General features: G+C 57.4%; 1 protein-coding gene across 1 annotated transcript in view; it reads left to right on the top strand.

Annotated features, from left to right (window-relative positions):
- The window catches only part of ZC3HAV1 (zinc finger CCCH-type containing, antiviral 1), a 59662-nt gene extending 46273 nt beyond the window's left edge, over nt 1-13389 (top strand). Inside the window, exons 9-13 of the mRNA XM_062203280.1 lie at nt 818-920; nt 3708-3795; nt 4783-4913; nt 5647-5780; nt 8211-13389. Of these exons, the coding sequence (XP_062059264.1) occupies nt 818-920; nt 3708-3795; nt 4783-4913; nt 5647-5780; nt 8211-8473 (719 nt within the window). The 3' untranslated portion in view covers nt 8474-13389. The remainder of the gene's footprint in view (nt 1-817; nt 921-3707; nt 3796-4782; nt 4914-5646; nt 5781-8210) is intronic.
- The last annotated feature ends 2768 nt before the right edge of the window (nt 13390-16157 follow it).

Below are 16157 nucleotides of genomic sequence, written 5' to 3'. Positions count from 1 at the left end.
GCCTCTGCCCAATACCGGGGCAGGTCCAGGGACTCCTGCCTTGGGACAAAGCCATCAGGGTCCCACAGTCACAGGTCCCACGGCAAAATGACCCTGGCACCCCAGAGCGCACGGTGCGCCCGACGCGCAGCAGCTTGTGACGGCGACTTGACGTGTGTCGAGCTGTCCACACGCGTGTCCTGGGAGCCAGAGGGAGACCACAGTGCCTCATCTTGGTACAGCCACAAGAGTCACGGCGAAGAAAGCAAGAAGGCAGAGTTGCCCACATCTCCGCTGCCCCGGCTCCACGGCCAGCACCAGGCTCCCCAGGGCTGACCCCCTGCCCCAGGCCCCAGGCCGATACCTTTGGAGCATACTTCTGCCCCTCGGCATAGCGGCTTCGTGTGTGTGGTTGCTCGTGTGGTTCTTCTTCTTCCTCTTGCTGGGTGAAATTCCACCACAGTCTGTCTTGAACTCAGCAGGTGACGGAAATTTGGGCTGTTTCCATTTTTTTTGTTGTTATAATTGCCGGATAGTAGCTAACCGAGTAATAGCAACCAGATGAGAATGTTGCTGTGAGTACTCGTGCCGACCTTCGTGTGACTGGAGGCCTCTTGTTTCTGGTGAGTACCTTGGCACGGCACTGCTCTCTGGACCTCGTCACGGGAGCGTTGAGACACGCGTTTTCCTCTCGCGAGCAGTTTCGTCCGGAGGGTCGGGTCCTTCGTACCCGCACGGTTCGGTTGCAGATGTGTGCTGTGTCGGCCGCCCGTGGACAAACTGCAGGAAGCCTTTCCCGGACTGACTCTTGATTCTTGTTTGTTGTTTCCACCTGAAGGGATGACGCAGACAAACATAGCTTCCAAGACTCAGAAGGACGTCGTGAGGAGGCCAGCCTTCGTGTCTCTGTGGGAGGTGGAGCAGATGAAAAGGATCCTGGAGTAAGTGGCCCCAGCCCTGCGCGGGCACCCCGGTCTCATCCGGACCCAGTGCTCTTGGGACGTTCTGCCTGCGCTCCTGCAGGATGAGGAGTGAGGAGGGGACCTGGGGAGCAGGGTGGCGTGCAGCAGTGCCAGAGCAGGGGGCCAGTGTTTCCCCCGACCCCGGGCAGCTCTGGACAGCTCTCTCACCCGGGCCGGCCGTGAGCGGCTGGATTCCTGGGGCTGCCTAAGAAGTAGGCACCGTGTGGGGGCTTGTATTTCTCCGCTCTCCTGGAATCGCTCTGCTGTGTGTCTCGGTGAGGTGCACGGGTCACCGCTGCTGCAGGGTTTCCCAGGCTCTGCGAACACCCGCAGATCCATGCCTTCCTGACGCGGCTCCAGGGCCGCGCAGGCCTCCCCTGTGGCCCTCTCTCGCCCCCGGCACCACTTGCAGTGGCCATGTCGTGCTCGCTGCCCGCTCTCCTTGGCAGTAGGGGAGGCCTTCGCAAAGGTCATGGGAAATGAGTCTTAGGAAAACTCTGCGCGGATTGCCATGTTTTTTTTTTTTTTTTTTTTTGCACCATGTTTTCATTCCATTTTTCCATCAACTTTTAAAAAAAGATTTATTTTATTTACTTGAAAGGCAGAGTTACAGAGAAAGGAAGGGAGAGAGAAGAGATAAACAGAGGCAGAGATGTTCCATCTGTTGGTTCACTCCCAAATGGCTGCAATTGCCAGGGCTGGACCAGGAGCCTGGAGGTCCATCCGGGTCTCCCACCTGGGTGGCAGGGACCAAGCACTTGGGCCATCCTCCTCTGCTTTCCCGGGCGTAACAACAGGGAGCTGGGATGGAAGTGGAGCAGCCGGGACTTGAACTGGCCCCGTTTGGGATGCTGGCATTGCAGGTGGCAGCTTCACCCACCGCACCGCGAGCCAGCCCCAACTTTTCAAAGTACCCGTGTACGGTTATTTCCGTGTCATCCCCAGCACGATTCTTTCTCCTTCTTACCCCCTCCCCACTCCCAAATCATCCGCTCCTCAAAGCTTTGGCATGGCACGTCGTGATGATAAGTAGGTAGCAACATCAATGCAAGAAATGAGTTGACAAAGAAGTGCTGGTGAGAACGGGCTCCGGTGCTGCCTGCCGGCCCAGGAGAGACACACGCTCGCCGCGGGACAGAGCAGGGGCTCCGAGCGCTGTGCTGAGCAGGGACCCACAGCACAGCTCATTGTGTGCGGGCCTCCTGAAGCGTGCTCAGGCCTGCCTTGCTGCACATGCACATACAGGCACATGTGTGGTGGTGCTGTGTCCGGAGAAACGTGCCTTCGTCTAATTTCATCACTGATCGTCGGGCCGGACTCGCAGACGCACACGGCTCTGAGGTCGTCAGGCAGGGGCGTCCCGGGGAACCACTGTGTGTGCACTCTGCTCTTGACCGAAGTGTCGCTGTGTGGGACGCACCCAGAGTTGGAATCTGAGCTTACGGTACAGAAGGGTGGGCGTTCGGTTCAGTGCGACACCCGCTGTCCATGTCCGAGGACCTGCAAGTACTGGCTCTTCCGCTCCTGCGAGCTGGTGGTGGCTCAAGAACTCGGGTGCCCGCCCACATGGGAGACCTGGATTGAATTCTGGGCTCTTGGCTTGGGCCTGGCCCAGCCCTGGCTGTTACGGGCATCCAGGGAGTGAACCAGTAGATGGAAGTCCACAATCTTTCTGTATCCCTCTGCCTTGTAAGTAAAACTGGAAATAAAATTTTAAAAGCAAGTAAATAAAATACAGATAAATTGGGGCCAGTTTTTCTCATTCTAAAAGTCTTTATTCTCCAGTTTTAAATATTTATTTATTTGAAAGGAAGAGTTACAGAGAGAGAGAGAGGAAGAGGCCTTCCATTTGCTGGTTCACCCCTAAAATGGGCACAACCGTTGGGACTGGGCCTGGCTGAACCCGGGAGCCCGGAGCTCCATCTGGGTCTCCCACGTGGGTGGCAGGGACCCAGGGACTTGGGTCGTCGCTTGCTGCCTCCCAGGGTCCACACCACAGGAAGCTGGACTGGAAAGGGAGGCGGGGCTCAATCCCAGGTGTCCCAGGCAGCAGCCTAACCAGCCGTGCCACAACGCCTGCCCCAGCCAATATTTTTAAGAGACTGGGTGATTTGGCCGACTGTCTTGACCTGAACCAGCAGTGTAGCGAGTTGGCTCCTCGTGGGGTCGTTGGATGTGGGATTCCTGTAAGTGGTGCTCAGACGTAGCCGCTGGTTGGATTCCTGTCGTCCTTGGTCCACGACACTTCTCGGTGGTCTCGGCAGCTCCGAGGAGCACGCCCGAGGGGCCCTCCCTTGGTGCTGTCTGGGTCCCCGTGGCCCCAGGTGCTGCATGGTGGTTTTCCGTCCGTTCTCTGGCGGTGGACGGCCCGCGGGTCAGCGGTGAAGAGCCGTGTTCCCCGTGTGCTTGTCCTGCAGGCTGCTTCTCCAAGTCGCTGGTGTACAAGTGTTTATCATTGACAGAGAACCCGAGGACGTCCTCACTCAGGCCAGCACGTCGGGCCCCCGAAGGTTGAGCAGAAATACAAGAGCCGATGGTTTTACATTTTAAACCAATGGGAAAGCAAGTATTTACTTTAGCAGATGCCCTGTTTGTAACATGGTAGCTGGTACCTCTGTCCCGGAATGTGCCGAGCGGGAGCCCACAGGACACACAGAGTGGACAGCGTTGCTGGCAGCGGCCTGGGGCCGTGGCGGGCGTTAAGGGTCACAAGTGCTGGGCGCCAGGGGCGGGGACCCCGCTGAGCCCCTGCTCTCTGTCCTGTAGCTGTCCGCAGGCGCAGAGCCAGCCAGAGCCTTCCCCCTGGAACCTCCCTCAGCCAGTCGCCGGCTCCCAGCCCGCGGACGGATATCAGGTACCTGCTCTCCCTTGTTTTTGGGTGAGGCATTGAAGGGTGGGACGAGGTAGTTTGCTCTATGTGTTTATTGTTAATTTTTTTGTAATTTGCTGGCAACAGCTGGGACTGACCAGAGAGCCAGGAACGTGGGCTTGATCTGCCACCTGGGCGGCAGGAACCCAGTCTCGAGCCGTCGCATGCGGCCTGCCAGGGTGTGCACTGGTGGGCAGCTGGGCTCAGGAACCGGAGGTGGGCGTCGGCCCCCATGCTGCTGTGGACACAGGTGTCGCTCCCTCCTGACCAAACGCCCGCTGCCACGTGTGTCTGGAGGGGCGAGCTGGCTCCTGCAGAGCTCTGGGGTGGAGAGCGAGGGCAGACATCTACAGGGGGATGGCGGCTCTCCCGGAGGGCACCAGCTGTGTCCAGGTTCGGCCGCACACCGTCTCCTTTGGGCAGATCCTCACAGCTACCCTGGGAGCTGGATGTTGCTGTCCGTGTTTCACAGACGAGAGAACTGGGACTCGGGGAGTAAACGCAGCTTTTCTGTGGCTGCAGCTAAACAGTGGGAGGCGTCCGTGGAAGGCTCCCTGTCGCCCCACCTGCTTGGGCACCCTGTGCCGAGCGGGCGTGGCCTCATCAGCTCCAGCTTTCCTGCCGCTGCTCTGCTGGGGCCCCTCGGCACCTCCAGTGCTTTGCGCCTGCGTGGTTTGGGAGCATTAAGCACGGGACTTCCCGGATCCTTGGACTAAATCAGGCGCCATGGGGGACCTCCTTGCTCCTTGGCAGGGGGCTGTGTTAGCCTTGCATTGACCTGAACAGATGGTCCCTGTCTACCTGGTTCAAACGCGAGTGAACTGCCACAGGTGCAAGCCCTCAGCCGGCCGGTGTCGCCTGCTGCCAGAGGCCTGGCACTGAGACTCCTGGTGGAAGGGGCCAGCCACATCTGTGCCCGAGGCTGCCTGCAGTACTTCCTGTCTCACGTTTATTTGTGTCATTTTCCCCCAGTTGTTGGAGCTCAGCACCCACAATTCAGAATATATCGGAATAAGCGAGCATTTTAAAACGTCGATGAAAAATGCCAAGATCGAAAAGATAAAGAAGATCGAGAATCCCAGGCTCTGGAACACTTTTCAGAGGTTGGTGGCTGCACCTCGGTTTTCCTTGCATAAAATCTGACACGGTGGATTGAGATCTGTTCTTTAAGATCATATTTACTGGTCAGTTTTCTTAAAGATTTATTTATTTATTTGAAAGTCAGAGTTACACAGAGAAGGAGAGGCAGAGAGAGAGAGAGAGAGAGGAGAGAGAGAGAGAGGAGAGAGAGGAGACAGGAGAGAGAGGAGAGAGAGGCAGGTTCACTGCCTGATTGGCTGCAATGGCCGGAGCTGGGCTGATCCGAAGCCAGGAGCCAGGAGCTTCCTCCAGGTTTCCCACGCGGGTGCAGGGCCCAAGCGCTTGGGCCATCCTCCACTGCTTTCCCAGGCCACAGCAGAGAGCTGGATCGGAAGTGGAGCAGCCAGGACTTGAACCAGTGCCCAAATGGGATGCCGGCACCGCAGGCGGCGGCCTTACCTCTACGCCGCAGCGCCGGCCCCATCGCTGGTTTATTTTCGTGTCAACAGTTTGCTCATCTCCAGTTGTTTTCTCGCTGTGTGAACCTGAGCTTCTCTTAGCTTTGTACCTTTGCAGTGCAGTGACTCTAGGTGTCCGTTATCTAAGTTGTCATTCCAGCTGCTGCGTGCAAGCTAATGGCTGCGTCTGAAGGCTGCTGGACGGGGTTTGTAAATGGTTAGGGTTAGTAGGGACTGGTGTGGGTACTGGAGCGGGAGAGCAATGTTCGGCTGCTGAGTCTCACTTTTCTTACGTTAGGAAGAGGCTGACCATGCAGGATAAAGACGAAAAACTCCTGTTCTACGCGACGGGCCGTGCCCACGTGGAGTCTATTTGTGCGAACAATTTCGACTGGACCTTGCATGGACCTCATGAGACCAAATACGGAAAAGGTTGGTGCTGGGGCCGCGGGCCCAGCTAGGAGGTGGATGGGGCTCTCCTGTAACCAGGAGAGGAGCTGCTCCCAGGAGCCGTCGGTGCCCGGGGAGGCGGCCCGCTGCCCCTGGCCTGCCCGTCTTCTGGGCCCGTGTCCGGGTTTGCAGCTGCTCCCTCCGTTGGCTGCATCTTCTGCCTGCGCTCCGTGAGCTGCGGGCTCCGACCGACCGTGCCGAGCCTGCGAGTACAGATGGGAAGGGGGCGGCCTCTGACGCGGGGTTCAGCCGCTGCTTGGCCCTCGCCGGCCACCGGCCCTGTTGGAGGCCCTGGGGTCAAGCTGGGCGCCACTGCTGCTGCAGCTTCCTGCTGGTGCGGGGCGCTGGGGGCGCTGGGGGACTGAGCCCGCAAATGGAAGCGCTCTCGCTCTGTCCTCTCTCCGCGCTGTCTCTCCCCCTCCCCCTCCCCTCCCCCTCTCTCTCCCCTCCCCCTCCCCTCCCCCCTCCCAACCCTCCCCCCCTTCATAATAAGAGTCCGGTCCTCTGTCCAGCCAAGGCACCGTAGCCTGCACGGTAACAGCTCCCCCCACCCCAACACACACAGATGTCCTTTCTTTCCACTGCTCCTAAATGGCGTGGAACTCTAAACAATAAACCAAACAGAAAGGAATCTCTCGTCTTCACATAATAGCAGTTTCTCACAGTTTCAAAGCAAGCTCAACTCCCATAGGACGGGCTAGGTGTCTCTCAGGACCTCAGCCCGCCCCCGCACCGCCCTCCAGCTCCCATAGGACGAGCTAGGTGTCTCTCAGGACCTGAGCCCTCCCCCACACCGTCCTCCAGCTCCCATAGGACGGGCTAGGTGTCTCTCAGGACCTCAGTCCTCCCCCGCACCGCCCTCCAGCTCCCATAGGACAAGCTAGGTGTCTCTCAGGACCTCAGCCCGCCCCCGCGCCGCTCTCTAGCTCCCATAGGACGAGCCACGTGTCTCAGGACCTCAGCCCGCCCCCGCACCGCCCTCCAGCTCTCATAGGACGAGCTAGGTGTCTCTCAGGGCCTCAGCCCGCCCCCACGCCGCCCTCCAGCTCCAATAGGACGGACAAGGTGTCTCTCAGGACCTCAGTCCGCCCCAACGCCGCCCTCCAGCTCCCATAGGACGGGCTAGGTGTCTCTCAGGACCTCAGCCCGCCCCCGCACCGCCCTCCAGTTCCTATAGGACGAGCTAGGTGTCTCTCAGGACCTCAGTCCTCCCCCGCACCGCTCTCTAGCTCCCATAGGACGAGCTAGGTGTCTCTCAGGACCTCAGCCCGCCCCCACGCCGCCCTCCAGCTCCCATAGGACGGGCTAGGTGTCCCTCAGGACATCGCCGCACCGCAGGCTGTCCCGGGATCCTGCCACCCAGGCGCGCCTACACGCTGCGGCAGGGAGAGGACAGTGGCGGGAATGGCAGTGCCTGGAGATCAGGTGGACGTCTGGGGAGCTGGAGCCGTGCCCTGAAGGGGGACACGGTGCCCTCAGCCTGGGCCCCGAGCCCCTGCCTGCTGGTGTGAGAGGCAGCCGGGCCTTTGTTGCCTCTTAAAAAGCAGATTTATTTATTTACTTGGCAGAGTTATGGAGAGGCAGAGCTGACACTGCTGGCTCACCCCCGGGTGGCTTCAGCAGTCGGGGCCTGACGCCCGGGGCGCCACCAGGGTTTGTCACACGTGTGACAGGGCCCAAGGACTTGGGTCACCTGCTGCTGCTGGGTCAGGTGCTGGATGGGAAGCGCAGCAGCCGAACCGGAGCCCGTGTGGGATGCTGGCGCTGCAGGCAGGGGCTCAGCCCGCTGTGGTGCATGCTGGCCCCCTAGGCTCTTACCCTACAGAGTGTTTCTCCCCTGGGTCTTCTTCAGGATTCGTTCAGCAACAAGTATTATTACCTTTTAATAGCCCAATATTGTTTTTTAAACGTTTATTTTATTTATTTGAAAGGCAGATTTAGAGAGAGAGAGAGATCTTCCATCTGCTGGTTCACTCCTCAGATGGCTATAATGGCCTGGGCTGGGCCAGGACAAAGCCAGGAGCCAGGAGCTTCTTCCAGGTCTCCCACATGGGTGCAGGGCCCCAAGCACTGGGCATCCTCCACTCCCCAGGCGCATTAGCAGGGAGCTGCTTCGGAAGTGGGGCAGGGGGCTGGTGCTCTGAGATGTTCGGGCCCCACCCAGTCAGCCCCTCTGGCGAGCTGTCTGGATTGGGTCACGAGGGAGCCTCTGGCAGGAGCGGCGCTGCCCAGCGTGAGTGGCATGGTTCCCTGGGTGTAGTTCACTGGAACCGCCGTGTGTAGAGCGTGCCGAGGGCGGTGTCGCTGTGTGCCCCCCGTCGTCTGCTCATGTCAGACAGTCTCACGGACTCTTTCCTCACAGTGCCTTTTATTTTAGAGAGTAATTCTTAACCTTTTTCTGATTGTTTCTAGGATACTACTTCACAAAAGATGCCATCTATGCACACAAAAACTGCCCCTTCGGTGCCAAAAACACGGTTATGTTTGTGGCCCGCGTGCTGACTGGCAGTTCCGTCGAGGGGAACGTGATGTACACCAGCCCTCCTGCGCCGTACGACAGCTGTGTGGACACGAGGTCGAACCCCTCGGTCTTCGTCGTCTTCCAGAAGGAGCAGGTTTACCCCGCCTACGTGATCGAGTATAGTGAAGTAGACAAGGCGTGCGTGGTCAGTTAGAAACGGGACAGAGGGCCTCGCCATCCGTTCACGTCCAGAACCGGCGGCCCCGATCGTAGTGAGCGTTCACGTGTTCTTGCCGAGTTAGCTCAAGTCTTAAATCCACGGTCCCCAAGCATTTTTTGCCCCAAAGTTCCGAGGCCCAGGCTGCACCCCATATCAGCGAGAGCCAGGCTGCAAGCAGAGCGTGGGCCGTCGTCGACGTGCCTGGCGAGGGCTGCGTTCTCGGTTCTCTGTGAAACTTCTCTCCCATCCTCTCAGTTCCCTGGGTGGCATGACGTGGTTAATCGAAGGGAAATTGATCTGGGAAGTTCGAGAGCGTCTGGTAGTGCCATTGGAGACAAGGACAAAAGACATTGCATCCTTGGATGGGAGACTGTGAGAAGTGAGGCGAGAAGTGCTTAGGGGCATGCCGAGAACAACAGTGGAAATGTAAATCCTGCTGCCCGCAGTGCCGCCTGTAGTGCTCTCTAGTGCTGCCTGTGGTGCTCTCTGTAGTACCACCTGTAGTACTCTCTAGTACTGCCTGTGGTGCTCTCTGTAGTACCTCTTAGTACTGCCTGTAGTGCTCTCTTAGTGCCGCCTGCAGTACTCTCTAGTACTGCCTGTAGTACTCTCTTAGACCGCCTGTAGTACTCTCTAGTACTGCCTGTGGTGCTCTCTGTAGTACCTCTTAGTACCGCCTGTAGTGCTCTCTAGTGCCGCCTGTGGTGCTCTCTGTAGTACCACCTGTAGTACTCTCTAGTACTGCCTGTGGTGCTCTCTGTAGTACCTCTTAGTACTGCCTGTAGTGCTCTCTTAGTGCCGCCTGCAGTACTCTCTAGTACTGCCTGTAGTACTCTCTTAGACCGCCTGTAGTACTCTCTAGTACTGCCTGTGGTGCTCTCTGTAGTACCTCTTAGTACTGCCTGTAGTGCTCTCTAGTGCCGCCTGTGGTGCTCTCTGTAGTACCACCTGTAGTACTCTCTAGTACTGCCTGTGGTGCTCTCTGTAGTACCTCTTAGTACTGCCTGTAGTGCTCTCTTAGTGCCGCCTGCAGTACTCTCTAGTACTGCCTGTAGTACTCTCTTAGACCGCCTGTAGTACTCTCTAGTGCTGCCTGTGGTGCTCTCTTTAGTACCACCTGTAGCACCTTTTTAGTACTGTCTGTAGTACTCTCTTTAGTGTGGCCTGTAGTACTCTCTAGTACTGCCTGTAGTGCTCTCTTTAGTACTTCCTATGGTACTCTTTAGTACTTCCTGAAGTACTCTCTAGTACTGCCTGTAGTGCTCTCTTTAGTACTTCCTGTAGTACTCTTTAGGGCTGCCTGTAGTACTCTCTTTAGTGCTGCCTGTAGTACTCTCTAGTGCTGCCTGTGGTGCTCTCTTTAGTACCACCTGTAGCACCTTTTTAGTACTTCCTGTAGTACTCTCTTTGGTACCGCCTGTAGTACTCTCTAGTACTGCCTGTGGTGCTCTCTTTAGTACCGCCTGTAGTACTCTTTAGTACTCCTGTAGTACTCTCTTTGGTACCGCCTGTAGTACTCTCTAGTACTGCCTGTAGTGCTCTCTTTAGTACCGCCTGTAGTACTCTCTAGTACTGCCTGTAGTGCTCTCTTTAGTACTTCCTGTAGTACTCTTTAGGGCCGCCTGTAGTACTCTCTAGTACTTCCTGTAGTACTCTCTTTAGTACTGCCTGTGGTACTCTCTAGTACTGCCTGTGGTGCTCTCTTTAGTACCGCCTGTAGTACTCTCTAGTACTGCCTGTAGTGCTCTATCTCCTCGTTCCTTTAGGGGACAGACTCCATGCAAGTTGAGTCTTTCTGGAGTGCAGCGAACGGAGCTCGGAGAGAAGCAGCCAGCTGGCGTGAGCAGCCCGTTTGGGCTCTTGCTGTCACGATGGCCAAGTAGATGCTTACGTTCCAGTTCATGAGGTTGCACGGAAGGGTGCCAGCTGTCCTGCCAGTGTGTGTACGGGGAGGCCTGGACTGCAGGATTAGAGTCACACAGGCACAGCTGATAACCCTAAGTGCTCCCGTAATCATTCGCAGGAGAGACGTGGCTCGCCAAGGATCAGAGCCGGGCCACTGCTCCTGACGGACAGGCCCTCACAAGGCACGCTTTGTGTCCGGTGAGCCCGGAATCAGAGCCGAGAGGACAGTGTCCCTGCCGGGGCAGCTTTCCTACACAGCGTGGGTCGTGTGGGATTCTATAGTGCGATGAGGTGTTAGGTAGTGGAGGTACCTGGACCAGTATTTCCTTCCGATTATGAATCAGGTTTTGCTCCCAGCTCTCCTTTTCGACATTCCCCTCCCATCACCAGCGTTTCCTAGTGGAGTTGCTTCTAGCAGACGTGATCCTTAGCGTCAGAGTTGGTTTTCTGCTAGACGTCCGAGTACAAAGGTGTTCACGACTCAGGCTTTTGAGGGCTGTGTGCAGTAGGCTGCTGGCCCCGCGGTCACTGCGGTTCACCTGCTCTTTGCACTTTGCTTTCTGTTTTGGAATCTTCGGTCCCTGACCTTGACTCATGTTGTGGAGCCACAGCGGATCCAGTTGGTTCCAGCCGGTTCCAGCTGCCCGCAGACACCTCTGGTTGCCTGTCTCAGGGCACACTGGATTCCACACACTGAAGACGGAGCTGTCGCTCTCCCGTGTACACGCTCCCTGAGTATACGGCGTCCCCACCCTGTGCCCAGTGGCTCCAGAAGTCAGCCGTGGCCGCCTCTAAGCAGTTCCCAAGGCCCTCCCAGGCATCCCTGTGTCCCCATCTGTTTTCGCTGCTTAGCAAAAATGGTTCTGTCTGTAAAAGCTTACTGGACTATGCGCTTTCAAAACAGATCTGATGGGGCCTGTAGGGTCCACTTGAGACCCATTGTCGTAAGATCTCCCCCTCGCTGGCCCTATGTCATTCTGCGCAGGGCTCTCTGGCCTTCTTTCAGCTCTTGGTATCTCTTCTGCCCAGCTCATGGCTCTCCGTGGGCACTGCTGCTTTTCAAGGGGCGAATGCTTTATTTTCCTCAAAATGCAATTCCAGGATAATATACTCTGCCTGCACACACACAGTATTAGACATAAATGAAGAATCAGCTAAAAACAGTATCACCTGCGGATGAATAGGGATTCTTCACTAGGGTACAACTATACTGACATACTGAGGTAGTCGGATGCGCACACCTACGATGAGGCGATTTGAACGTAAAAGAAAGTAGGAGGTCAGAGCTATTTTGTACCTCTGGGGTACATGTGGGCATCAGAACAGAAGCTAGTGACACAATAACCAATTTGCATATGGTAATAGTTCCTGCATCTGGAAATACTTATTTGCATATGAGAAAATGCAGTGACTTGCATACTGTGCAAGAAGCTTTATAGATTGTCGAAGCAGGACAAGAGGAGGCGAGCTGTAGGGCTTTTAAAAAAGTTCGTTGAGTAGGGCCGGCACTGTGGCTCTCTTGGCTAATCCTCCGCCTGCGGTGCCGGCACACCGGGTTCTAGTCCCGGCCGGAGCACCGGATTCTGTCCCGGTTGCTCCTCTTCCAGTCCAGCTCTCTGCTGTGGCCTGGGAGTGCAGTGGAGGATGGCCCAAGTGCTTGGGCCCTGCACCCGCATGGGAGACCAGGAGGAAGCTCCTGGCTTCTGGCTTTGGATCAGCACAGCACGGGGCGGCCATTTGGGGAGTGAGCCAATGGCAAAAAGGAAGACCTTTCTCTCTGTCTCTCTCTCTCACTTCGATAACTCTACCTGTCTAATAGGGTTGAAAAGTGTTTACTTGGTACAAAAAGGTCTGGAGATCAGGCATACGAGGGCTCTTCAGAAAAGTCCATGACAGAATGATGCTCTGAAAAAACTGCATGCATTTCACATTTTTTGCACTAAAATAAACTTGGGTTTTAATTCCACTTTCCCCTGAACTTTTTGACGGGTCCTCCTGCACGGGTGTCCGGAGAGACGCTCAGAATCCGCATGGGTGCGGGGTGGTCGCTCACTGTCCAGGCGTGGCAGGCTGCTCGGCTGCGCGGCTCCTGCCCCACCCCTGGTCGTGGTAGCAACCGAACACGGTCAGGCTCACTCAGCTTTGCAGAGTAGACACCGTGCAGTGTCTCCGTAGCCGGAGAGGAATCGGAATCATGGATTTCTGTGCAAGTTCAGACAGCGCTCTAGGCCTGTGGTTACGGAGTGGAAGGTGAGAAGTCTGTCGTGAAAGGAAGTGAGCTTCAGCCTGAGCGCCGGGCCGGGCCGGGCATTCCCTCACTCGTGCGCAGGTCTGGAAGGAAGAGCGCCTCGGGTCGGGAAGCAGAGGAGAGAGCGGTGAGGGGCGTGGGTGACACCAGAATGCGGACCCGGCGTAGGGGGCCCGCAGACCGCGCACCTCAGCGCCATCTCCCCCCCCCCCCCCCCACAACGGGATAGGACGACACTGCAGCATGCGCAGGGGAGGTGCGGCCCTGTCCCCCAGCCGAGCTGCAGGTCCTACTAAGTGTCCAGCGGGGCGTTAGAGTGTCGTCCAGGGCAGACACTTCGCTGTCGTCGGGGCTAGCCCACACGTTGCACCGCTGGTCCGCTCGCTGCTGGTGATAGATGCGGTTCTGGGAGACCAGCGACTGCCTGACGCGACCCATTTCCCCCGACCCAGACCCCTGGATGGAGCGCCCATAGGAGCCCTTCCGTAGGCTAGACCACGTCCCTGCCGCCCAGACACCACGAAATACGTTGTGCCTTGCTGTGCTCATTTTCGTATCCGATCTACTTTCTGCGTTGGAGCGCAGGCTCCCGGGGGCTCAGTCTGTCTGATGAGCGTGGCTTTGCTGCGTCTGACGCCCAGCCCAGCTGGGTGCTTGATACGCGGGTACGATCAATTCTGTGCCATAAGTAAGTTCAGCTGTGTCTGTTTCAATAGCGTTGCATTGCTTCTTGTTTTTGTTTGCTTAGTTTTTGACTGTCTAATAAAAAGGAATAAATAATTTTGTTCTGTTGCCTTTATTCTGTTTCTAGGTATTTCCAAAAAGATAATCACTGAAGCTACACATTTGTTCAAAGTGGGAGAGGGGTTACTTGTTTTTAATATTTATTTGAAAGGCAGAGTAACAAAGAGAGGGAAGGTGGGGGAGAGATCTTCCATCCGCTGGTTCATTTACCAAATGGCCACAACAGCCAGGGCTAGCCAGTCCGAAGCTGGGAGCTGGGAGCTTCCTCTGGGTCTCCCATGCGTGTGCAGGGGCCCAAGCACCTGTGCCATGTTCTGATGCTTTCCCAGGCCATTAGCAGGGCACTGGTTTGGAAGTGGGGCAGCTGGGACACTTTCTGGTGCCCATATGGGATGCCAGTGCCACAGGCGGAGGCTCAGCCCGCTGCGCCACAGCGCCCGCCCCCACCGTTAGGTTTTGCCAAGTGGGTGAGACTGAAGGTCAGAGCATCTGGGTGGTTGGGAGGATGGAGGGGCCGACAGAGGGACAGGAGGCTGGACGAGAAGGGAGTGAAGACAGGCAGGGGCTGAAAGCATAGAGAAGGGGATGCGGGGCATGGGAGAAAGGGGACGGCAGTCGGGGCAGCAGCTGAGGGTTTCCAGGACGTGCGGCTCAGTTCCCACCGAGGCCGGTGGATGTCCAGCACCAGCGGGGATGCCGAAGACAAGGGCGCTCCGGGCAGCCGAGGTTAGCGCTAGCGGGCGCACTGTCCCCAGTGCGTGCTGGAGGAGCAGGGGGACCTCGAGGGGGGCCGAAGGCTGACCCCGACAAGTTGTAGCTGAGTGTGGAGGCGAGACCACAGGGGTGTGCCGGAGTGAGCGGGGGGCGCTGGGGAGGTGGCGGGAGGGTGTGGGTGTTCAGACCGGTGGCATGCCAGCATGCTCAGCCTGTGGCTGCAGCGGGGCTCCAGGTCACAGCCTGGTGTGACACCTGCCAGAGAGCCCGACCTCTCAGCAGAGGTCACAGAGATAAAGACCATTCACAGGGAAGAGTGTAGAGGGGGACCAGCGAGAGATCCCAGAGCAGAGTATTGGGAGGTGCGGAGTGAGGTATTAGAGATCGGGCAGCTCACGAGGGAATGGAAAAGAAACAGCAGCGGCCGGAGCTGTGGCAAAGTGGGTAAAGCCGCCGCCTGCAGCTCGGGTATCCCCTGTGGGCAACAGTTAGTCTCCCAGCTGCTCCACTTCCAATCCAGCTCTCTGCTATGGCCTGGGAAAGCATCAGAAGATGGCCCAAGTCCTGGGGCCCCTGCACCCGCGTGGGAGACCCGGAAGAAGCTCCTGGCTCCTGGCTTTAGATCGGCTCAGCTCCAGCTGTGGTGGCCATCTGGGGAGTGAACCAGTGGATGGGAAAACCTTTCTCTCTAACTCTGCCTCTCAGATAAGTAAATACGTCCTTAAAAAGCTGAACAGTGGATTCCTCCAGTCCTGTTCCTGTGCGTCGAATGCTTTTAGGCAGCACAGCAGACGGTGCTCCAACCTTGGCCAGGTCTGCACTGCCACTCTGCTGTGGGTGCGCGCCCAAGCCCCACAGCCGGCTTTGCCAAGCCCTTTGCCATCGTCTCAATGACTCCCTCACTCAGGCTTGGACTTGAAGGCAAACGGATGAAGCCAGCCTGCAGACTGTCCCCTCTGCACGCCCCCTGCCCTCCCCTCCTCTTGTGGGACCGAGGGTGTCTCCCTTGCTGCCTGAGGTCACGACTCCCACCGCGTTCCGTGCTCCCCGGCCGTGCAGACCTCAGCCATGGGGCTGCCGTTCCCCTGGCGCTGTGCAGCTGCCTGTGACCTGCGGCTCACGGATGTGCTGGGCGGAGCAGGTGAAAATCCACGCTCTCCCCCCGCGGCAGGCTCGGCTCCTGCACGGCAGCACTTCAGCCTCAGTGCCGTGCCTTCCTCTACCGCCATCTCAATGACCTTACCTACGGGTCACTCACGGTGAAAGTAGCCCAAGGTCCTTGGACTTTTCCGTTCTTTTTTAACCGACAGAAATCTGCCTTTGCTGATTAAACCTCCCAAAACACTAGGCTGTGTCATCCATTCCCTGGTGGGAAAACACCTGGTGGTATTCCACCGTCTCTCCTCCAAACTCCAAATTCCTTAGCGTGGCACACAAGGCATATGGCTCCTTTGCACCACGCAATACTAATTCCCTGGACCTCAAAGCACCTTGGCAGAGAGCAGGGGCGGGTGCAGTCCCTCAGCTGTCTCGCTGTCTGTACTCTGCCACCGCACGAGCGCTTGGCTGATAAATGGCCACTCAGTGAGCACAGTGCGGGGCAAAAGGAACGGACGCTGACGGAACCTGCAGGGCTGGGTCCAAGGGAAATAGGAAGTGAGCCACATGGGTAATTGGAAATTTCTAGAAGAGCAACCCAAACAGACGAAGTCGTGTTAACATTTTATTGAACCGAATACACCCCACTATCAGTTGAATGAGTCACAAGAACACTGAGAAATTTTGCCTTTGTTTCCCATTCTAAGTCTCGGAATCCAGGCTGTGTGTTTCCCGGGTCAAGCGCTTCCGCCGGGCTCAGCGCAGGGGGCCAGGGGCTACCTCCTCAGAGCCCGCCCAGCCGGTCCCTCCCGCCACTGCCCTCTTGCATCTTCCTTACGGCCCTGTCCAGTACTAACGGACGGCGTCCCCCGCCCGCCTGTGTGCTGGGACCCCCGAGCCCTCGCGGGCACGGCCCAGCTCCTGGCTCACAGCCGGCGCTCACCATTCCGGCGGGGGCCCCGCGCCCCG

Source organism: Lepus europaeus, chromosome 1 (assembly GCF_033115175.1).
Source record: "Lepus europaeus isolate LE1 chromosome 1, mLepTim1.pri, whole genome shotgun sequence".
NCBI lineage: Eukaryota > Metazoa > Chordata > Mammalia > Lagomorpha > Leporidae > Lepus > Lepus europaeus.
This window is presented reverse-complemented; position numbering and strand designations above follow the sequence as displayed.